The 23,715-nt window shown below is 39.9% G+C and overlaps 2 protein-coding genes across 2 annotated transcripts in view; one reads left to right on the forward strand and one right to left on the reverse strand.

The window, feature by feature from the left end:
• The window catches only part of ubtd1b (ubiquitin domain containing 1b), a 107,259-nt gene that overhangs the window by 48,360 nt on the left and 35,184 nt on the right, over positions 1-23,715 (forward strand). The gene's annotated exons all lie outside the window — the stretch shown is intronic.
• LOC134358835 (zinc finger protein 154-like) overlaps positions 5,692-23,715 on the reverse strand; it is an 81,549-nt gene continuing 63,525 nt past the window's right edge. The window contains exon 10 of the mRNA XM_063071382.1: positions 5,692-6,931. Within this exon, the coding sequence (XP_062927452.1) occupies positions 6,786-6,931 (146 nt within the window). The 3' untranslated portion in view covers positions 5,692-6,785. The remainder of the gene's footprint in view (positions 6,932-23,715) is intronic.

The raw sequence follows: 23,715 nt of genomic DNA on the forward strand, positions 1-23,715 counted from the left end.
ACTTCTTTGCCCATTTCCCTGAACGATCTAAGTTTCTCTGCAGGGTCTCTGTTTCCTCAACACTACCCGCTCCTCCACCTATCTTTGTATCATCGGCAAATTTAGCCACAAATCCATTAATCCCATTGTCCAAATCATTGACATGCATTGTAAAAAGTAGCAGTCCCAACACCGACCCCTGTGGAACTCCACTAGTAACCAGCAGCCAGCCAGAATAGGATCCCTTTATTCCCACTCTGTTTTCTGCCAATCAGCCAATGCCCAACCCATGCTAGCAACTCCCCTGTAATTACATGGGCTCTTATCTTGCTAAGCAGCCTCATGTGCGGCACCTTGTCAAAGGCCTTCTGAAAATCCAAGTACACCACATCTACTACATCTCCTTTGTCTACCCTGTTTGTAATTTCCTCAAAAAATTGCAGTAGGTTAGTCAGGCAGGATTTTCCTTTCAGGAAACCATATTGGCTTTGGCCTATCTTGTCATGTGCCTGCAGGTGTTCCGTGATCTCATCCCTAACAATCAATTCCAACAACTTCCAAACCACTGATGTCAGGCTAACAGGTCTATAGTTTCCTTTCTGCTGCCTCCCACCCCTCTTAAATAGCAGAGTAGCATTTGCAATTTTCCAGTCATCTGGTACAATGATAGAATCTATAGATTCTTTAAAGATCATTGTTAATGCCTCCACAATCTCTCCAGCTACTTCCTTCAGAACCCGAGGGTGCATTCCATCAGGTCCAGGAGATTTATCCACCCTCAGACCATTAAGCTTCCTGAGCACCTTCTCAGTTATAATTTTCAATACACATACTTCACTTCCCTGACACTCTTGAATGTCCAGTATACTGCAGATGTCTTCCACTATGAAGACTGATGCAAAATACACATTCAGTTCCTCTGCCATCTCTGTGTCTCTCGTTACTAAATCTCCAGCGTCATTTTCTATTGGTCCTATATCTGCCCTCAACTCTCTTTTACCCTTTATGTATTCAAAAAAAGCTTTTAGTATCTTTTTTGATATTGCCAGCTTCCTTTCATAACTCATCTTTTCATTCCTAATGACCTTATTAGTTTCCTTCAAGTTTTTAAAAGCTTCCCAATCCTCTATCTTCCCACTAGCTCTGGCTTCCTTGTATGCCCTCTCTTTTGCTTTTACTTTGGCTCTGACTTGACAGCCACAGTAGTGCCCTTCTTCCACTTGAAAAAATTCTTATTTGGAATTTATCTATCTTGCACTTTCCACCCATTGTTCGCAGAAACTCCAGCCATTGCTGCTCTGCTGTCCTCTCTGCAAGTGTCCCTTTCCAGTCAACCTTGACCAGTTCCCCTCTTGTGCCATTGTAATTTCCTTTATTCCACTGAAATACCGACACATTGGAATTTAGTTTCTCCTTAAGTTTCAAAGTGAACTCGATCATATTGTGATCACTGTTCCCTAAGGGTTCCTTAACCTTAAGCTCTCTTATCACCTCTGGATCATTGCACAACACCCAATCCAGCACAGCCTTCTCTCCCTTCTGCACCACAGAACCAGGCTCAGTGCCAAAGACCCAATCGCTATGGTCATCCTCTGTCAGGTCACCTCCCCCCCCCCCCAATAGCATCCAAAATGAGATAACGATTACTAAGGGGGATTCCCCTCAGTGTTGGCGCATGGCCAAGTGGTTGTGTCCTTGAGCAAGGCACTTAACCACACATTGCTCTGCGACGACACCGGTCTGTATCAGCCCTAGTGCCCTTCCCTTGAACAACATTGGTGGCGTGGAGAGGGGAGACTTGCAGCATGGGCAACTGCCGGTCTTCCATACAACCTTGCCCAGGCCTGCGCCCTGGAAACCTTCCAAGGCACGAATCCATGGTCTCACGTGACTAATGGATGCCTATTTCTATTTAGGGGGGATAGTCACAAGGGTGCTCTCTACTATCTGTGCACTTCCCATCCCTTCCCTGACAGTCACCCACTTACCTAACTGCTGCAGCCTCGGAGTGACTAACTCCTTGTAGCTCCTATCTATCTCCTGCTCACTTCCCCTAATAAGCTGTAAGTCATCAAGCTGCAGCTCCAGATCCCTAACACAGTCTCTCAGGAGCTGCATCTGGGTGCACCTGGCGCAGATGTGGCCATCTGGAAGACTGGAAGATTCCCAAGATTCCTACATCTGACACCCGGAGCAAACTACAGACATGCTCTTTATTCCTGTTTTTGAAACAAAAAGGAAAGAAAAAACAGACAAAGATGTTGGGTTATTTTCCATTCTGTTTCAAGAGAATAATTTAATTTCAACCATTTATTCCAGATTATATGTAATTTGTACAAAGTACCCTTTAAGTTTAGTTTTCAGCAGTTTTCCTGAATCATAGTTGTTTTGTTCATAGAAAAGAGGGAAAATGTAAAATAAACTTCAGTCATCTGCCTCCTGTACTGAGCTTTGGTGTTCAAAATGATAGTTGATATCAATTTATACTTCTAACTTGTGATGTATATTCATTGTTACTGAGATGGCCGAAGACATGCCTAGTGCTTCTCTTTTAGGTGCAAATTATCAATGTATATCTATTTTTAAATAATGATTTAATTATGAAGTAATACAAGCTTCTTATCCTTGACCTGTGCTCCATGCAGATAGTTTTGCTATTTCAAAATTTGTGGAGAACGCAGGAGTTGGCATATGAGGCCCCTCCTTGCTGTTCAACAGTGGAAATGGCTGCACAACCACGCCTGTAGCCTGACAACCTGAAGGAGGTTTTGATTTGCTATTTTTTGCCATGACTAACGATGGCAACTGGAACGGAATTTTGATTAGCATTTCTCATATGAAAGTATACTGGAAACCGATAGTCTCCGCTGAATTGAATCTGACGTGTTTTCTTCAGGTTAGCACAGTAGAGTAGGAGTTGGCATAATGCTATTACAGCTCCAGTGACCCGTGTTAAATTCCTCTACTGTCTGTAAGGGGTTAGTTTTCTCCTGTGGCTACACAGACTACTCAAGGTATTCCATTTTCCTCATATACCATAGACATTCTGGTTAGTGGATTAATTGATCTCATGGGGATGTAATTGAGTGGCACAGGCATGTGGGACAGAACACCTTGTGTTCCATTTGGGTAGCCTCCAATCTGATGGCACGAACATCAATTTCTCCAACTTCAATTGCCCATATTCCTTCTCTACTTTGCCATTCCCCATCCCTATATCCCACTCTCCCTTTATCTCCTTACATGCTCATCACCTCCCTCTGGTGCTCCTCCCCCTTCAATTTCTTCCATGGGCTTCTGTCCTCACCTAACAGATTTCCCCCTTCTCCAGCCCTTTACCTCTTTCACGAATCAGCTTCCCACTCTTTACTTCACTCCTCACCCTCTCCCAGTTTCACCTATCACCTGCCACCTTGTACTACTTTCTCCCCTCCTCCCATATTCTTCGTCTGACTCCTTCCCCTTTTCTTTCCAGTCCTGATGGAGGGTCTTGGCCTGAAGTGTCGACTCTTTATTCGCTTTCCATAGATGCTACCTGGCCTGCTGAGTTCCTTCAGCATTTTGCGTGTGTTGATGTTGGGCTGTTACTGTGCTGTCTCAAAAAAATCTGGTAAAAATTTCTTTCACTGCACATAGTGACAAAACTATTCTCAATAATTAATCATTTTTTTTGGCTGCTTAGCTATAAAATTGTCATAGTCATCAATTACATATTTTCTATCCTGTTCCTTTTGTAAGAATGTGCTGTAATTTCTGTCTTAAACTGTTTCATTATTTTATTGTGAGAAAATTGATTTGGTGTAGTCATTGCTTATGTGAGCTCGGACATTTTGATGAACGGTCTTAAACCTGAAAATACTTTATCCTCGCAGTTTCCCACAGTTTGCTGCTTAAGCCTGCTTTTAGTATGTACTAAATCTGGCAGAGGTTGAAGTTTGAGTATAATTTCTCTGCTTCCTTCCTCCAGCTTGATCAATAACAAGAGCTGGATTGCTAGGATTATATTGCTAATGGAAGGACTCATAAGTACTTCAAAATTCAGAGCTATATTTAAAGTGTGTCGTCCTTGATCCCAGCCTGAGTAGAATTCAACTGTTCATAGTTCTCTAGTAAATAAAAACTGTTGCTCATTAGCTCAATTAAAGAGGAAAGTCACCAAAGAATGCTCATTTTTAAAAAAGCTTTACAAATATGCAGTGTATAAAATATAGTATAAAAATGTAGTGTAAAGACAACTTGGGTGAAAAATTTCCCTGATTTCAGTCTCCTTTCTGCCATTTTTTTTTCCATGATGGGTATGGTCCCTTTGTGTAATCTTCACTTAGTCACTGTACCTATCGCTTTGAATATTTATTGTGCAGATTTCTTTGTTCAATAGATACTGTCTGACCTGCTGAGTTCCTCCAGCAACTTGTTTCTCTGCCAAATACCTCTTTTGAGGAATATTAGTGAATGAATGGAAATTCCAAAGCCACATTTCTTCCAAGAAGAGCCTATTCTGAATTGTTGAGATGTCTTCTGAGAAGTTAATGGCATCGTTTGTTATAAAAAGTACAATACAATTCTTTAGCATCACATAATCTGCTTGAAGATCTCAGTGGGTTGAGCCGTATCTGTGGGAGGAAAGAAATTGTGAATGGTTTCAGCTGAAGCCCTGCATGCAATTTCTGTCCTCCCACAGATGCTGCCTTAATAAATGAGTTCTTCCAGCAGAATCAGTCAGGTTTAGTATCACCAGCATATAACATGAAATATATATATTTTCACAACATATGAAGGCACACACTCAGTGATTTGGGAACAACTTCTTTTCCCCTGCCATCCAATTTCTAAATGTTCATTTAACCTATGAACACTACCGAGCTTCTTTTCTGTTTTTGCACTACTTTGCCTTCAGACTTCTGTACCTCCTTCCTGAAAGTAACATAAAACCATAAGACACAGGAGCAGAATTAGGCCATTTTTCTCATCGAGTCTGTTCTGCCATTCAATCATGGCTGATCCTTTTTTCCCCCTCCCCCTTTTCAACCCCACACCCTGGCCTTTTCCCCATAATGTTTGATGCTGTGTCCAATCAAGGACCTATCGAGCTCTCCCTTAATTACACCCAGCTACCTGGCCTCCATAGCTGCCTGCGGTAACAAATTCCACAAATTTGCCACCCTCTGGTTAAATAAATTTCTCCTCATCTCTGTTTTAATGGACGCCTCTCTACCCTGAGGCTGTGCCCTCTTGTCCTAGACTCTCCCATCATGAGAAACATCCTTTCTACATCTACTCTGTTTAGGCCTTTCAACATTCAAAAGATTTCAATGAGATTCCCCCATCCTTCTAAATAACAATGAGAAGAGGGCATTCCTTGGGTGATGAGGGATCCTGAATGGACGGTGCCTTTCTGAGACACCAGGCTTTGAAGATGTCTTGGATACTATGGAGGCTAATGCTCATGATGGTGCTGACTAATTTTACAACTTTCTGTAGTTTCTTATGATCCTGTGCAGTAGCCCCTCCCCTCCCCCCCCCCCCCACCATACCAGACAGTGGTGCAGCCTGTCGGAATGCTCTCTACGGTACATTTATAGAAGTTTGAGTGTTTTAGGTGACCAACCAAATCTCCTCAAACTCCTTACGAAATAGAGGTTGCGTGTTGCTCCAGTTCCAGAATGTGCAGTTTCCCGTGTCTCCAATACACTTGTTTTTCCTTTCCTTTCTTTAATCTGGCCATTATAATGGTCTCTATTTTAAAGCTCTGAAATGAAGTGTAGCATGCAATTAATTGGTTTAACTGGTTAGATTATTTATTCAACAACCTGTGAATTGACCTTTCTGATTTGATCTGTATATCCTGAACCATGAAAATGACTAGGTTAAAGACCTGTTTAAATCAGTTTATTCAAGTTTTGCTTAACCTGCACTAGTCTTTATTGATTGATATGTGCAGAGTGCTCTATGCTTTGAAATTAAAATGTTGCCAATGCTAAATAGTAATTTGTGTACTGTTTTGGCATAATACGTGCTTTTGAAGTTTTCTTCCGTGTGTCAACCCAACCAAGGTGTTGGCCTGAGGACCAACATTTTGGTGCAGAGAGCTTCTTCGTGGAGGCCAAGTGGGAAATGATCAGAATGACTTCTGAAAACGTTTAATACCTCAGGTGAATAACCTTCAACCAGTCTTATCTTATCTTCAAAGCTAATTATACCTAACCGATGAGATTGGCGAATTATAGAAACCCTAGTTTAGAAGTCATGAAAAGCAATTATCACAGGTCGAGGTTTTTGTTGAGAAGCGGGTCTAAACACTGGAATTCGGTGTGCCCGGTCTGTTTCTGGTGGAGTATCCAAAACATCAGAAAACAAATGAGCCAACAGATTTGCAAAAAATTCTGCAGGTCGCTTGCTTTCGACCAACTCAGGAAGACCCAAAATTCGTATATTGTTCCTTCTTGGTCTATTCTCCAAAGCGACAATCTTTTGTCTTAAAGATTCCATGTTTATCTCTGAGCTTTTCCAATTCATCCGTCTTAGTGTCGTCTGGTTAAAGCATCTTCATCTTCTTGAATCTGAGTGGTATGTTCCTGTAATGTTTTTTGCAAAGTCTGCAGCAGAATCTCCAATCGTTTAAGCTCTGTGGTAACTTTTAAACATACACCCGAAAGTTGTTCAAATGTTTCTCTCTGAGCTTTCCAAATTAACTCCGCAATAGCTTCCATAGTCACAGAAGGATCCTCTTCTATTTTTGAAGTTTTAGCACGAGACATCATAATACTCTGAAAGTAAGTTTTTCAAAGTAGATTGGATTCAGTAATTTAAAAAGAACAGAGCCGTTGGAGAAACACGTCTACTCCATGCAATGCCAGTAGAAGAATGACTTTTAAACAAGAGAAAATTTGCATTTGCTGCAAATCCAAGCAACGCACAAAATTCTGGAGGAACTCAGCAGGCCAGGCAGCATCTGTGGAAAAGAGTAAACAGTCGATATTTCAAGCCGAAACCCTTCATCAGGACCTGTTATTTTGTGTGTGTTGCCAGAATGACTTCTATGTTGTTTTTACAGTGGCCCCTCCAACTGTTGAGACCATTTTTAGGTTTTGAACTTTTGTTTCTATAGTACATTGGATGATGGTGTAAATGAGAGTAAAGAAGTAGAACTGTTCGAAATCCTGTTGCTCAGATACATGAAAGTAGAAAAAACAAGATAATTTTATATAAGGCTTTCGGAAATCCTTATTTGTATACATTAATTTCTTCTGGTGTGCTATTACATGGACACCTAGATACTGATTTATTGGGAAATAATGATCAGATAAGCATAGTCATCTATATGTATAATCCTATAGCATCAATGAATCCTCTCAAGTTCCTGCTTAGGGAAGACTTGTACTACCTGGTTTGGGAATTTGGTAGAATCTTATGTTTTTGAGTTAAGCTACCAAATTGAGAACACATTGCAAATGTACAAAGTGGCGTTTGTATAATGATAGAAAAGGCATAGATGGTTTTAGTTATAGGGTTAACAGTGACAATAATGGAATTGTTCTTTAGCGCAGAATGTTAATTGCATTGAGACTTTAAGCCTTGCAAAGCAAGAAGATTGTATAAAGTATAAAGATTGAGCTCTGTCAATATTTAAACTAAGACAAATCTAGAAGTTATAGGAAACGTCATTCATATATTTTTTCTGCAATCTAAAGTGAAACAGGTCCACCTTTATAATGAAACTGCTTGTATAAACATACATTCTTCTGCTAGTGATGGCTCTGACTTAAGAAATTATGTAATTCAAAAAAGGCGATAAAGTGTCTGAATTTTCTTTGCTTTCTAACCTCCATTTTGTGAATTCCCTTCTCATTTGGTCCAATGCTGCAACAGGTTGTCTGAATATAAACATTGCGATTTGAGATAACGTTATCTATGGAAAGTTTGAGCAAGTTGATTTTTGAGAAGCCTTCAAAATTCTAATTGGTTGTGAGATGAAGGTTTCTAAGATGAAGGAACCGTACTGACTGAGAATACAAACTGATTATGCACACGAATGAAGGATGACTGGGAGAAATGTTAGTAGGGCCAGTTTATTAAACCAACTATTCTTACAGGTTGTTACTTTGGATCATTTTGCTAAAATTCAGTCAGCTTTTGGAGTTTCATCTTTGAGAGGGCTGTGATACCTGAATGTCTTTTTTTCTCCCCCCACTCTGTTAGTGACTTGCATGAAGGAACCAAGTGTATTGTAGACAAATTTGAAGATTCAAAGATAGCTGCAGCAGTAGGTATAAGGAAGGTATTGAGTCTGAAAAGTTGCTACTAATTTAATTGAGTAGTTTTGGAATATGAAGTAATTATCATGGGAAGATGGGTAGTAAAGTTGCCAACTTTGGTCAGAAGAACAGTAAAGTAGAATGTTTACATGGAGAGGAAGTGGAAAGCTACTGTATCATGAGAATCTTCTGAGCTTGTTCATGGAAACAGGCCCTTCGGCCCATTCTGACAGACTGCATCACTGTCTGGTATTGGGGTGGGGGGCTACTGCACAGGACCGAAAGAAGCTGCAGAGGAGCAGTGTCTCAGAAAGGCAGCGTCCATTATTAAGGACCTCCAGCACCCAGGACATGCCCTTTTCTCACTGTTACCATCAGGTAGGAGGTACAGAAGCCTGAAGGCACACATTCAGCAATTCAGGAACAGCTTCTTCCCCTCTGCCATCTGATTCCTAAATGGACATTGAACCCTTGGACACTACCTCACTTTTTTTTAAATGTACTGTATTTTTGATTTTTGTATGTTTTTTATCTATTTAATATATGTATACTGTAATTGATTTACTTATTTAGTATTACTATTATTATATTTATTTTTTTTTTTCTCTTCTATATTATGTATTGCATTGAACTGCTGCTGCTAAGTTAACAAGTTTCACGTCACATGCCGGTGATAATAAACCTGATTCTGATTCATGGATGCAGACTATGATGTGCACCTGAGCTGGTCCCATTTGCCTGCATTTGGCCCACAAGCTTAAACCTTGCCTATCCAATGCCTCTATTTAAAAAAAAAAGTATTGACCGCCCTTGAAAGTTTTCATGTTTTATTGTTTTACAACATTGAATCACAGTAGATTAATTTGGCTTTGTTTGACATTGATCAACAGAAAAAGACACTTTCGTGCCAAAATGAAAACAGATCTCTACAAAGTGATGTAAATTAATTACAAATATAAAACACAAAATAATTTATTGCACAAGTATCCACCCCTTTAATATAACACACCAAATGAATGCTGGTGTGGCCAATTGGTTTTGGAAGTCACATGATTAGTTAAATAGTGATCACCTGTGTGTGTTCAGTCAAGGTGTTTCAGTTGATTGTAGTAACAATACACCTGTATCTGGAGGTCCAACTGCTGGTGAGTCAGTATCCTGGCAAAAACTACACCATGACGACAAAAGAGCAATCCAAGCAACTTCACAAAAAGGTTACTGAAAACCACAAGTCAGGAGATGGATACAAGAAAATTTCCAAGTCACTGAGTGTCCCTTGGAGTACAGTTAAGTCGATCATCAAGAAATGGAAAGAATATGGCACTGCTGTAAGTCTGCCTAGAGCAGGCCGTCCTCAAAAACTGAGTGACCATGCAAGAAGGGGACTAGTGAGGGAGGCCACCAAGAGACCTATGACAACTCTGGAGGAGTTACAAGCTTCAGTGGCTGAGATGGGAGAGACTGTGCATACAACTGTTGCCCGGGTGCTTCATCAGTCACAGCTTTGAGAGAGTGGCAAGGAGAAAGCCACTGTTTGGGGAAAAAAAAACTAATGAAATCTCGGCCAGAGTTTACCAGAAGGCACATAGGGAACCTCTGAAGTCATCTGGAAGTAGGTTCTATGGTCTGATGAAACCAAAATTGAGCTTCTTGGCCATCAGACTGAATGCTATATTTGGCGTAACTCAAACACCGCTCATAATCAAAAACACAGCATCCCTACCATGGTGGTAGCTGCATCATGCTGTGGGGATACTTCACTGCAACAGGCCCCGGAAGGCTTGTGAAGGTAGAGGGTAAAATGAATGCAGCAAAATGCAGGGAAATCCTGGAAGAAACCCTGATGCAGACTGCAAGAGAACTGTGACTTGGGAGAAGATTTGTTTTCCAGCAAGACAGTGACCCCAAGCATAAAGCTAAAGCTACATAGGAATGGCCTAAAAACAACAAAGTTGATGTCCTGGAGAGGCCAAGTCAGAGTCCAGACCTAATCCAATTGAGAATTTGTGGCTGGATTTAAAAAGGATTGTTCATTCATGATCCCTATGCAGTTTGACAGAGCTTGAGGAATTTTGTAAAGAATGGGGAAAAAATTGTTGTCCGGATGTGCAAAGCTGATAGAGACCTATCCACACAGACTCAAGGCTGTAATTGCTGCCAAAGGTGCATCTACTAAATGCTGACTTGAAGGGGTGAGTAATTATGCAATTACTTTGTGTTTAACAATTGTAATAAATTTAGATCAATTTGTAGAAATGCTTTCTTTTTGACACGAGTATTTTCTGTTAATTGGTGTCAAAAAAAAACAAATTAAGTCCATTGTGATTCAGTATTGTAAAACAATAATACATGGAAACTTCCAGGGGGTGGGGGTGGTTGAATGCTTTTTATAGGCACTGTACATGCACACCTTTTAAGTGTTGTTCTTGTACCCACCTCTACCGTGTGCTCTAGCAGCTTTTTCCATATATCCACCGGACTCTGGAAAAACTTGCCCCTCTGGTCACTAAACCCTTCCCCTCTTACCTTGACCTATTTCCTCTAGTCTTAGACTTCCCCACCAGAAGTGTGGAGCAAGGCAGATGGAGTGTTGGCCTTTATGAATTGTGTTTAATTTGGGAGGTTTTGCTGCAGCTGTACAAATTGGTGAGGCTACTCCTGTGTACAGTTTTACTCTCCTTGTTTGAGGAGAAAATCGTGTAATGGAAGAAGGCCAGGAAAGGCAGACTTAATAGTTTCGTTGGAACAAGGCTGTTTCTTGTGGAGTGGTTTGAGCAGATTTGACCTTTTATTATAAGAGAATAAGAGGTGGCTCAGTAGTGTACTGGTTAACACAACGCTTTACAGTATAGACAACCCCAGTTCAATTCCCACCACTACCTGTAAGGAGATTTTGCATTCTCCCTGTGACGGTGTGGATTTCTTCTGGGCGCTCTGGTTTCCCACTAAAAGACTTATCGGTTGGTTAATTGGTCATTGTAAATTGTCCCATGATTCAGCTTGGATTAAATCGGGGGATTGCTGGACAGTGTGCATCGAAGGGCCTATTCCGCACCATATCTCAATAAGGATTCCAAGGGATTTTACGGCACTGAGGCCGAAAGGATGACCCTTCCAAGAATGCAGTGTCAGAGTGAGGCTGTGCATTTAAGACAACGATAGGAAGGAAATTCTCTTGGAATTGTGAATATCCAGATGCTGAATCATCAACTGTTTCTTGCCAGAGCAAGTCTGAGGGACTTATCAGTGTTTGTTCAAATGTTCAGCAGGCAGTCAACATCTTCCACCACCTCATTCAACTAATACGTTTTCTGATTGTTCAGACAACAGATGATAAACCAGTCAAAGCAACTGTCTTTATGAGCATACTTGCTGAATCCCTCCAAATTTTCTCTGCTTGCCGTTAACATCCTACACATCAGTCTGCCATAGCAGTGCATGTGCACACACCAACTGTCCCCCAAGGTCAGGCAGCATCCATGGAAAGGAATAAACAGCTCATATTTAGAGCCAAGACCCTTCATCTGGACTTTCATTAGTCCTGATGAAAGGTTTCAGCCAAAACGTTGACTATTTATTCCTCTCCATAGGTGCCGTCTGACCTTGCATCTCGTCCAACATCTTGTATGTGTTTTACTCTAGATTTTCAGCATCTGTTTATGCTAACCTGCCATCTTCCCTCTGCACTGAGCATGACCCCCTTGTCTTAAGGATCTGCTGATAGAATAGAAATGCATGGTAAGGTTCTAAATTCCTTTGTAGGCACTAAATGCACTCTTGTAGCCTCTAATTCAATCTATAGAGACAATCACTTAACCACTTAGTCATGACTGCAAGAACGGAAATTACTTTGCCTCGTTAAATGCAGGTAGCATTAAAACTGCCAGTTACTATGGCAGGTTTCAGCTGTTCACATGGGAAATGGCATGAAGGGTCTCTTGCTAGTGTTCCTGATTATAACCATTGGGACATTTGGAGAAATGACAGTCAAAGTTAAGGCTTACAAATCTAATTTATTATTTAACTGCTTTTTATAAGTGACTTTTATAGTTTGCAGTAGAATTAAGTAACTGACAAAGACTGTCCTCTGCAATACGTAATTTGAAAAAATCTCAAGTTCTTTTTGTGGACTGTACTGACCATATGTATATTTAAATTGTAAACCAAATAATAAAATCATTGTATGCTGGTGTGCCACATGTCCTTTTTCTTCCCTTTTCTCTCAGTACTTGTACATTTTCTGATCCTGAATGGTATTGCTGTGTATGCAGTTAATGCAATTTGTACAGTCAGGGCGGGTGGGGGAGGGTGTCATTACGCTAAATATACATACATGTGAACCTGCGTTAAATTGTCAAATTTTCCAACATTCATTAATCCAAATTTAATGTTTCACTTAATAAATAATGAATGTTTTATTTAAGCAAGAGACAGCGGAGTAATTGGTTGTTCAGATCTTCAGCAAAAAATGTTTTGTTAAATTAAACTATGGCTTGGTTTCAATTTTAAATTGCCAACTCCCGTCATTTAGTTTCCTGTCCTTGGTGGGTGGAGAAAAGAACCGTCTAGCCATGCTCATAAAATTGAGGTTCATTCTGCTGTCAAAATTTGCGTCGTCTTCACTGTCGTGGTGGATTTTTAACGAAAAGAATATGTATGACAGGATCACTTTCTTAGAATCTGTGGTCCTTGTTAATTCTTTGGCTGAATTGCTATCTGACTTGGCCCAAATATCTGAAAATTCAAGGATGTTGGTTATTATTTCTATCCTAGAATACAGTCCATGCTCAGAACAATTTCATTTAGTTTTGTCTCCAAATTATTGTCAATTAACAGTATTCAACTCAACACTGAACCTTTCTTGTTCTGAAGTGTGGCTTGAATTACAATGAAATGAGTTGAATTTATTTTTAAATTGCCATTTTCAGACCCCCACTTTTTAAAGTTTCCCTCTGTATCAGAAGTTAATTTATTGAATTTCAAGCTCAAGGGAACCCATGCAGGTCCTAGGGTAGCACAGTAGCATAGTGGTTGGCAGAACTTTTCAGACCACCAGCAATTAAAAGATCGGGATTCAATTCCTGTTGCTATCTGCAAGGAGTGTGTCCATTCTGTCCATCACTGTTTGGGTTTCCTCTTAGTGCTTTGGTTTGTCCCACATTCCAAAAGACATATGTTAAGCTAATAAGTTGTGGCTGTGCTATATTTGTGCAAAGATGCATTTTGATACTTGTGGGCTGCCCTCAGCACATCCTCAGACTGTGGTCATTGATGCAAATGACCACATTTCACTGTATGCTTTGATGTACATAAGACAAAGAAAGTTTATCTAATCTTTAATCTTTTTGCTGTGTGCGAGAAACCAAATTATTCCCATGCATCAACCCTGTCCTTACAGTTTTGCATTTTTTCCAATGTATTAAACAGTTTGAAAACCATGGTTGAATCTCCCTCCATCACCTTGTTAAACAAGGACCCGTGAATGTTGAGGATGTACTCAGTTAAATGAAAATAAAATATCTTTATGGCTTTTGGCTCAGTCGCCAATTACTTAAATCTATCTGCCACTTCAAAACCTCTCCACAGATGCTTTTTACTGATTCTGTCCAGAGTCCTCATTATTTTAAACATCTCTTGCACCTTTCAACATTCCCTGCCCTCAAGATGGGAAACACCAACCTTCCCCTTTAATATAAAAGTAATATCCCAGTGGCTGTTGGTCCAACATACTACTAAATATAGAAATGGCAAGATAAAGAATATGCATGCTTGGCCGGAGAGAGAGAGAGCTTTGTATTGAGGATTTGGGATTGTTTTGGCTGAGAGGATATTCAGGAACATAATGGGATTTGGGTGAAAAGATATTTGAAGAGGGAAAAAAAGCTACCAGCATAAGATTGCACCATATGGTGATGCACAGGAAATTTGAAATAAGATTAAAAGCTAAAAAAAATGAGAACGTGGAAGTGATATTTGTATGCATATTTAATAATTTATACAGTACCTTTCATATTGATGATTTACAAAGTGTTTTACAAAGGACTAAAGTGCAAATATGAAAATAAAATTTTAAAATAATCTTGCAATAAAAGAAAGACGTTATGAAATGCAAGGTTAAATAAATTTGGAGCTTGAGTTTAAATGTCAGCTGAATCTGCATCCCTTAGTTTTAGGTATCAGATTTCAGTTTAGGAGTGTGGTTCAATAAAGCTGATCTGCTAATTATTTTTCAAGGGAGATTCTTTAAAATTAAGAGACGGGCAGAAGAAGACCAGTGAGCTAGAGTAGGATTATAAAACCAAACTATCTCCTTATGTATGTACTGTACTAGATTGGAGCAGCAGAAGAATTTTACTTTTATTAGTGAAAATGAAAGCAATACAACTAAAATTGATCTGTTATGGATGTTGAATGTGCAGTGTGAGAGCAGTAAAATTAATGAACTACTGACAAAGATAGCCATACAAGAATGTGATGTGCTGATAATAATGAGCCGATAAAGTGCCAGGCCTAGGCGTTAAGTACTCGTGGATACAAAGTGTTCATGATAGATGGAGGAGAAAAAAAGAGGACTGAGTGTTGATTAAAAATCCTTACCACAAGGATTAAGTTTTGGCCCTCTATTTACAGTCTATATTAATGACCTGAAGGAATGTGTCGAGTGTAAAATACCAAAGTTTTTTGACCCAAAATAAGTGCAGGTGTGGAGTGCTACAATGAGGATATTCAAGCTACCTAAATGGATATATGGATATAGTTGAATGAATGGGCAAAAACTTTGCAAATGTGGTTTGACGAGAATAGTCAAAGGAATGAAACAGTTAATGGATGAGGAGAAATTGTCTCTGGACCTGTACTTGTTGGAGTTGAGAAGGGAGGGGGGAAGAAGGAATGTCACTGAAACCTATCCAATATTGAAAATCCTAGATAGTGGACGTGGAGAGGATGTATCATATAGTGGGAGAGTCTAGGGCCAGAGAGCACAGCCTCAGAATGGAGGGATGCCCATTTGGAACAGAGGTGAGGAGGAATTTTTTTAGCCAGAGGTTGGTGAATCTGTAGAATTCATTGCCACAGACAGCTGTAGAGGCCAAGTCATTATATTTAAAGTGGAGATTGATAGGTTCTTGATTAGTAAGAATACCAAAGGGGAGAAGGCAAGAGAATGCGGTTGAGGAATAATAAATCTGCCATGATGGAGCAGACTTGATGGGCCAACTGGTGCAATTCTGCTCCTAAGTCTGATGTAGGAAAGTGAGAAATTAAATGGCCAAAAGAATTGAAAGGCCCTCTGAATGGAGAGAGGTTGAAAATAAGTGTAGTGCAGAGAGTATGAGGTACATGAAACACCAGCTGGCATGGCATGAAGCATTTAACCTTTATTGTAGAGGATAGAACTTAGAAATGGACAAGTATTGTTACAAATGTTGAGGGGGTTGATAAGGCTCTTTGCATCTCAGATGTTTAAATTTTCTCCAGATTTAAAAAAAAGGTGACACCTTTATTCCTTCTACCAAAGTGCATCACCATATACTTACCCACACTAAATTCCATAAATTCCATCTCCCACTTTGCCCATTCTCCCGATTTGCCTCAATACTACTTGCCCCTCCATCTATTTTCGTATCAACACAAACTTGGCTACAAGATTCTCAATTCCATCATCAAAGTAATTGACATATAACATGAAAAGAAGCAGTCCCGACACCAACCCCTGCGGCACATCACTAGTGGCCAGCAGCCAATCAGGAAAAGCCCCCTTTATTCACGCTCTTTGCCTCTTGACAGTCAATCTTATTATCCATGCTAGTACCTTTCCTGTAATATCATGGTCTCTTATTTTGTTTAGTAACCTCGTGTGGCACCTTGTCAAAGGCCTTCTGAAAATCCAGATAAACAACATCCACTGACTCTCCTTTATCTATATGCATGTTATTTCCTCAAAGAGTTCCAATAGATTTGTCAGGTAAGATTTCCCCTTAAGGAAACCATGGTGGCTTTCGACTACTTTATCATGTGCCTCCAAATATTCCAAAACATCATCCTTAATAATGGATTCCAACATTTTTCCAACCACTGAAGTCGGGCTAACTGGCCTATAATTTCTTTCTTCTGCGTCCCTTCTTCCTTAAAGAATGGAGTGAGATTTGCAATTTTCCAGTACCCTGGAACCACTCCTGAATATAGTGATTCTTGAAAGATCATTATTATCGCTTCCACAATCTATTCAGCCAGCTGCTTCAGAACCCTGACGTGTGGTCAATCTGGTCCAGGTTATGATTTGTAACTTCAAAGCATTAAACTAATTCAAAAGAAGACACAGGAATCCAAAAATGTGTGTCTAATTTTAAGTGAGGTGTGCACATGTCACATGGTGGTGTGATGACGTATACAATTAACATATAACTCGTAATAAATTATTTAAAAGAACAAGAATGCTCAATCAGCCAATATATTGAATTGACTTTCTTACATTCTTCACGTACATGAGGAGTAAACATCTTTACGTTACATCTCCATCTAAATGTGCAGTGTGCAATCATAGTAATGTATAATAATTTATAATAAATAGAATAGTCAATGCAATATACAGTACACTCAAGTCAGTCTGATGGGCCTGGTGGAAGAAGCTGTCCCGGAGCCTGTTGGTCCTGACTTTTATGCAGTGGTACTGCTTCCCGGATGGTAGCAGCTGGAATAGATTGTGGTTGGGATGGCTTGGGTCCCCAATGATCCTACGAGCCCTTTTTACGCACTTGTCATAAACGTCCTGAATCATGGGAAGTTCACAACTACAGAAGCGCTGGGCTGTCTGCACCACTCTCTGCAGAGCCCTGCGATTAAGGGAGGTACAGTTCCCATACCAGGCAGTGATGCAGCCAGTCAGGATGCTCTCAATTGTGCCCCTGTAGAAAGTTCTTAGGATTTAGGGGCCCTTGCCAAACTTCCTCAACTGTCTGAGGCGAAAGAGGCGCTGTTGTGCCTTTTTCATCACACAGCTGGTGTGTACAGACCACGTGAGGTCCTTGATGATGTAGGTGCTGAGGAACCTGAAGCTGTTCACCCTCTCAATCCCAGATCCATTGATGTCAATAGGGGTTAGCCCATCTCCATTCCTCCTGTAATCCACAACCAGCTCTTTTGTTCTTGCGACATTGAGGGAGAGGTTGTTTTCTGGACACCTTTGTCAGAGAGATGACTTCTTCCCTGTAGGTCACCTTGTTATTGTTTGAGATAAGGGCAATCAATGTAGTGTCATCGACAAATTTAACTGGCACATTGGAGCTCTGGGTGGCGATACAGTCATGGGTAAACTATTGAGTAAAGGAGGGGACTCAGTTCACAGCCCTGAGGGGCTCCTGTATTGAGAGTCAGAGGGTTGGCGGTGAGGGAGCCCACTCTTACAACTTGCTGGCGATCTGACAGGAAGTCCAGGATCCAGCTGCACAAGGCAGGGTTAGGGTTGAGGTCTCTGAGCTTCTTGTCAAGCCTGGATGGAACTTTGGTGTTGAATGCTGAACTGTAGTCCAAGAACAGCATATTCTCACATTCTACAGATGTGTAAGGACAGTATGTAGAGCAGTGGCTATTGCGTCATCTGTCGATTAATTGTGTCAGTAGGTGAACTGTAGAGGGTCCGGTTTGGGTGGTTGCGAGCTGCAGATGTAGTCCTTGACCACCCTCTCAAAGCATTTGCTTATTATTGAGGTGAGTGCGACAGGACATCAAATATCACTTAAATATTAAATACACAACTTTTCATGCTAGGTTATCAACTTGATATCAAATGCATCTCAACTATATATACAGTATATGATATAATATAACTACCATTCAGACATCCACAGCACAGTAAATTTTAAATTGTTCCCTTCAGGCCTAAAGATTTAGTTGCCATGGAGAATTTCTCGATCTTGTGTGATAATGCATTTCCTGATAAGTGGAATCATTCTGCTTTGCAGGTGAGACTTGTAGCAGTGAAACAATCTCTGGTTCTGGGGCCTATATGGTGGTCGTAGGAGTTGACTCCGGAACTGCAAGAAACAGTTCTGACAGTGGTGGCTACCTTTTTCTAGTTTGGGAAGTCTTGATATTTGGAAGGCACATTTAATTCCCTGGCGTATTCTCTTACTAATCTTTCCATTGCTGCCTTTATGATCTGATCTATCCTCTTGGTTTCATCGTCCACCACATCATCTGATGAATTCTGTTTGTTTATCTCCATGGACTGCTTTCTTTTTGGCCTTCCATTCATCCAGCTGGTCTTCGGCCTTTGCATCTACTTTTACAAGCAGCTTGAAGTTCAGGCAATAACCTTAATGCACGCAGAGTAGATTCTGGTTCTTTATACTGACAAAAGCCAAATGCTTGCAACCTTCTGAAGCTCCTTAAACTCTCTTCTCGCTTAAAACCACATTTTGCAAGTAACTACCTGATTAACATCAGATGCATTCTCAGATATGTTGCTTACAAACCACGGCTTTTGTCACTTCCATGATTCCTCTGAGCAACATGGTCTTTCCTTGGTCCAATATGCATCCCAACCAGAAGCACAGAGGTTGGCACCAACACCTGTTTGTCCTCTTTTGGACAACAGTTCATGGTGTTTGGCTTACAGGCAGCTGTGGCATCATTCAGTATGTTTCTTAATTTGTTTTCAGTTGTCTTTATTGTAGGGCACCTGACATGCAGATGGTGGATGGATCTCCAATCAAGTTGTAGTTCTCTTAGCCACTCACATCCCCACAATGCTGGTCCTCCTGTTTTTACCACATGCAAGCTCAATGTGGCTTGTTGGTTGTATTTCACTGTTACTAATATCATTTCCACAGGTGTTATCTTTTCTCCAGTATAGGTTCTTGAACATCTGCAAGCTTCAGTTTAGTATCTTTGAAATGCCATTCAAGCTCATTTTGTGAAATGACTGAAGCAGTTGAACAAGAATCCAATTCCACTAATTAGTTTGCTGTTCATTTCTGGTGTAAGCCATATTGCTTGTTTATTAATTTTCACACTGTAAATATCAAGGCTAGCCTCTCATCAGATTTTTCATCAATAGCATGAAAATTAGTGTTTTTTTAAACTGCAACGTGATTTTTTAGCTTTATATATATGTAGCTTTTTGTCTTTGTGCATGTCCTACTTGGTTGCATTTTCTGCAAGTTTCATGTTTAAATCTAGATCTGTTTGGTGTATGTGAGCCTCTCACAATGATAACACAATTTGTTTAGCCAGGCTGGTTCCTGTTTGCACACTATTTCATTCCCACTTACTTTCATGCTTGACTGCAACTCAACTGCTTCTCTGTGCAGTTTCGATTGAAACAGTGGTTTCAACTACTCTTTTGAATGCAAGCTGTGTTTCACTTAGGACCTGTTTTTGAATGCTTTCTTTTAAGATTCCACAAACTAAGCAATCTCCTAGTGTGTCCTTAAAGCCATTAATGAACTGACAATGCTCAGACAAGCTCTTCAATTAAGCCATATAGGCTGAAATAGATTTCCCCTCATTTTGATTCTGTTTATGAAACCTAAAGCTCTTTGCAAACAACAGTGGCTTTGGTTGTAAGTGTTCCTGTGTGACTTTTACAATATCATCAAAGCTCATATCTGCTGGTTTGACTGGAACAATCAAACTTCAAAGCAAACAATATGCTTTTAAAGCCAATGAAATAGCAAAATTGGTACTTGTTTCTCATTGGGTATTCGATTTGATTCAAAATATTGCTGAATTAACTCTGTATACATATTGCAGTTATCTCTCGTGGAATCAAACAAGCCAATCTTTCCATTGTAGCCAGTCATTTCTGCTTTTTTTTATGATTATTATTATCACCACCCAGTACTCACTGTTTGTGAAGCCTGAATTGTCCATGTAGATTTTTTTTCAACTAAACGTTTGTGTGGACTAGGCTGCGTTTTTTACTTGCCATTTTTTATTAGTTCAAACGTCTTGCTGCACTTTAAGTTGGTAGCCATCCTAGGTTTGTTTTTAAAAATTCCTTGTCACCAATGTTATGTTTTGTAACTTCAAAGCATTAAACTATTTTAAAAGAAGACAAGTGAGTCTGAAAATGAGAGTCTGACTTTGTGTTTAATTTAAGCGAGGTGCACGCATATCTCTTGGTAGTGTGATGACATGCAATTAATGTATCCATGCATATAATTCATAATAAGTTATTTTAATGACCAAGAATATTTCTTTGTTCCCCCATTACTACCTCTTCAGCACCATTTTCCTTTGGAAATACATTTTTTGGATGATGTATTTGAAGTTTGAGGAATCTGGCACAAAAGAGTTGAAGCCCTGGATAGATTGTCCATGATATTAAATGGCTTCTGTTTTCTCTCTTGTGACTGCTCTCCACGTATGCAGCAAAAAGGCGTTTCCCATATTCTGAGATTTATGTGATTTTTGGACTGTACTTTATATTGGTTTCCTTCAGTTCATTTTGAGTTTGGTGCTACTGTCGGTGTTCCTTCCTGCGAGTGAAGGAGTCAGAGATTGTTATGTGCAGAAGGTTGCTGATTGTTATTGTGGCTGTTTTTTTTGCTGCAGGCGAGGGGAGGATTTTGAGGTCTGCGAGTTTTGTTTCTTTTTTGTACCAGTTGGGGGAGATTGTGTCTTTTCTTTGACACCCATGGTCTTTCTGTATTTATTGACTATCTGGAGCAGACAAATATCAAAGTCGTACATGCATACTTTGACAATAAAATGAACCTTTGAACCTTTATGTAATATGATGCTGGAGAGAGAATGGTGTAGAGAAGTCAGAACCAGAATCCGTTTGGCTAAAGCTTAGAAGAACACTGCAAATGTGTTATATAAAACAGCAACAGGTAGGAAGTGAAGTATGCAGGGAGTTAGGTTTATTATCATTAGCATGTTGTGAAATTTATTGTTTTGTGGCAGCATTTTATTACAGTATATACTGTAAATTACAGTAACAAATACAAAAAGTAAATTGGTGCCAAAAGAGAGCAAAAGTGAGTCCCGATAAAGGGTTTCCAGCCTGAAACATTGGCTGTTTATTCCTTTGCATAGATGCTGCCTGACCTGAGTTCCTCCAGCATTTTGGATGTGTTGCAAAGTGAGGTAGTGTTCATGGATTCATGGTATGCTCAGAAATATAGTAGTACAGGAGGATAGGGTATTTAAGCTCTAGGGTAGTTACAGTGGGAGACTTTATTTCTTTCTTGCAGTTGTGCAGGAAACATTGCTGTTGTGTTGGGGCAAACTGGATGAAAAGTGTTTAAAATCTGTGTAGGATAATTTATTAGAGCAGCACGTCTCTGGTCTAACAAGTGGGCATTGATATGTCTGCTTCTGGAGAATTGGGTGTGTCAAGTGTGCCAAGTATCAGTCGGGAAAGATTTAGCTGATCTATGGCAGAGGAGGATAAGCATTCTAAAGTAAAGCATCATTGGAAGATGTGTAAACTGTAGCACAAACTGGTTCGATTACAGGTGAGGAGGCATATTTTCACAGAGCAAAATAAATGGAGAAGTCCAGAACTCCCTTGACAATGAAAAGATAAAGGATGATGCAACATACAATAACGACAAGATATCCAGCAGACAAGATATTCTGCTGATGCTGGAAATCTTAAACACAGTGCTGGAGAAACTCAAGGGCAGTATCTATGGAGGGGCATAAACAGTTGACATCTCAGGCAGAGACCCTTTATCAGAACTGGAAAGGAAGAGGTCAGAAGCCAGAATAGGATGAGGGGATGGAAAGAAGTACAAGTTAGCAGGTAATAGGTGAGACCAGGTGGGGAGGAAGATGGGTAGAGGAGGGAGGAATAAAGTAAGAAACTGGGAGGTGATAGGATGTCAGCTGAACCCAGAAAACATCTGCCTGGCATATGTTAAAGTATTGTGTTCAATTTTGGATCCCTTACAATAAGGATATGGGGGCTCTGGGAAGGGTCCAAGGTGATTTACAAGTATGATTCCTGTGATGAGGGACTGCAGTTACGAAGACAAAATTAGAGAGGCTGAAATTTTTGGAGAGGAGGCAAAGGGAAGATTTGATAAAGTATATAAAAACGATGAGGGGTCTTGACAACGTGGTTAGAGGGAAGCTTTTGGAAAGGCCTGTTACTCGGTTGAATCTCTAAATTAAAAAAAATAAAAATAATGCAAGGTCACTGGTATAAAATCAAAGTGACTATATATGCAATATGTGTGTAACACTGTTTGTAGTTGTAATGAAGACAGGTTCTTTTCTGACCTTCAGGATCGAATTAGATAAACATCTGGTAAGGAAAAATTTGCAAGGCTTTTGAGAAGGGGCCAAGGTGCAGAGAACTGTTCTGGTAAGGAGCTGGCATGGAAGCAATGGGTCAAATAGCACCCTATCTGCTGTAACCATTCTTTGTGTCAGCACACTTTCCAAGGCCTTCACGAGATGGGTGACAAGAATTGGATGCAATACTGGAAAAAGTGGCTAAACTGGTGCTTTATAACCCCTTTATTAATTCTGCACCCTTTTATGAAGGCTGGAATCATTATGTGCATAATGCTTCCTCAACGTGTCCTGTCAGCTTCTAAGACCCAAGGCGATAGGCCTCTCCGTATTTAAATCTCCTATAGGACCGTACAGTAACTGGTAATATATTTGTTTTCCAGCCAAGGTACATCACATTGCAATTTTCTACCACATTATTATTTCTTTCCTCTTAATTTTTTATCACTAACCTCTGCTTATTAATTGTATAGATTAGTTTTACATTTCAATTGATTTTAGTGTTTAGTACTACTTTTAGCTGTCTAGGTAAATCCATAATTATTCAAGATTGCATGCTCAAGTTTAAAGCTAGTTCGGATAACTTATGTTTTTTTTGTTAAAAGATGCATCTACTTTTTGGCAGTATACAGAACTTTTGCAAAAGTTAGGTAAAATTCCAATAATATGGTGAGCTCAGGACTTGGCAGAGCAAAAATGCAAGAACCGTGCTCCAGTGAATGCAAAGAAAACAAGGCCAGTGCAGCACATCACCTGGTTAGACAGATGCAAAATTATTGTCTTTCAAAGAGCCAGATAGTAGATCATCAGAAATTTTGTTTATTCTCATTGTTTTCAGTAATATGCTTTGTAGTGTTAAGTTGCAATTTATAGACAATAAATCCACTCAGCTGTTAAATGCTGTAAAGTGCCAGAAGCTTTTGTTCTTTCATATTGGGTTAGGTGACCTGACCATGGGTTGGTGCCTTGATTTCTGACAGGAATGGTTCTCCAAGTGAAAGAAGGCCACATAGTGATTATTGGTTCTTGGTTTTGAGCATGTTACCATAACCTGATTACAGAAGCAGAGATGTGATTGAGGTTTGATTTTCATTTAATGGTCAGAAAAATTGGCATTAGCTGAAGCTGGACAAAAAAGTAACCAATTGTTTTCATTATTGAGAAACTTTGGTTAAGTGTGCAAGGTAGGGCGAAGGCATATTGAGCTAGAAAGCTATTTAATGACTAAATC

Source organism: Mobula hypostoma, chromosome 19, assembly GCF_963921235.1.
Source record: "Mobula hypostoma chromosome 19, sMobHyp1.1, whole genome shotgun sequence".
In the NCBI taxonomy this organism is placed as follows: Eukaryota; Metazoa; Chordata; class Chondrichthyes; order Myliobatiformes; family Myliobatidae; genus Mobula; species Mobula hypostoma.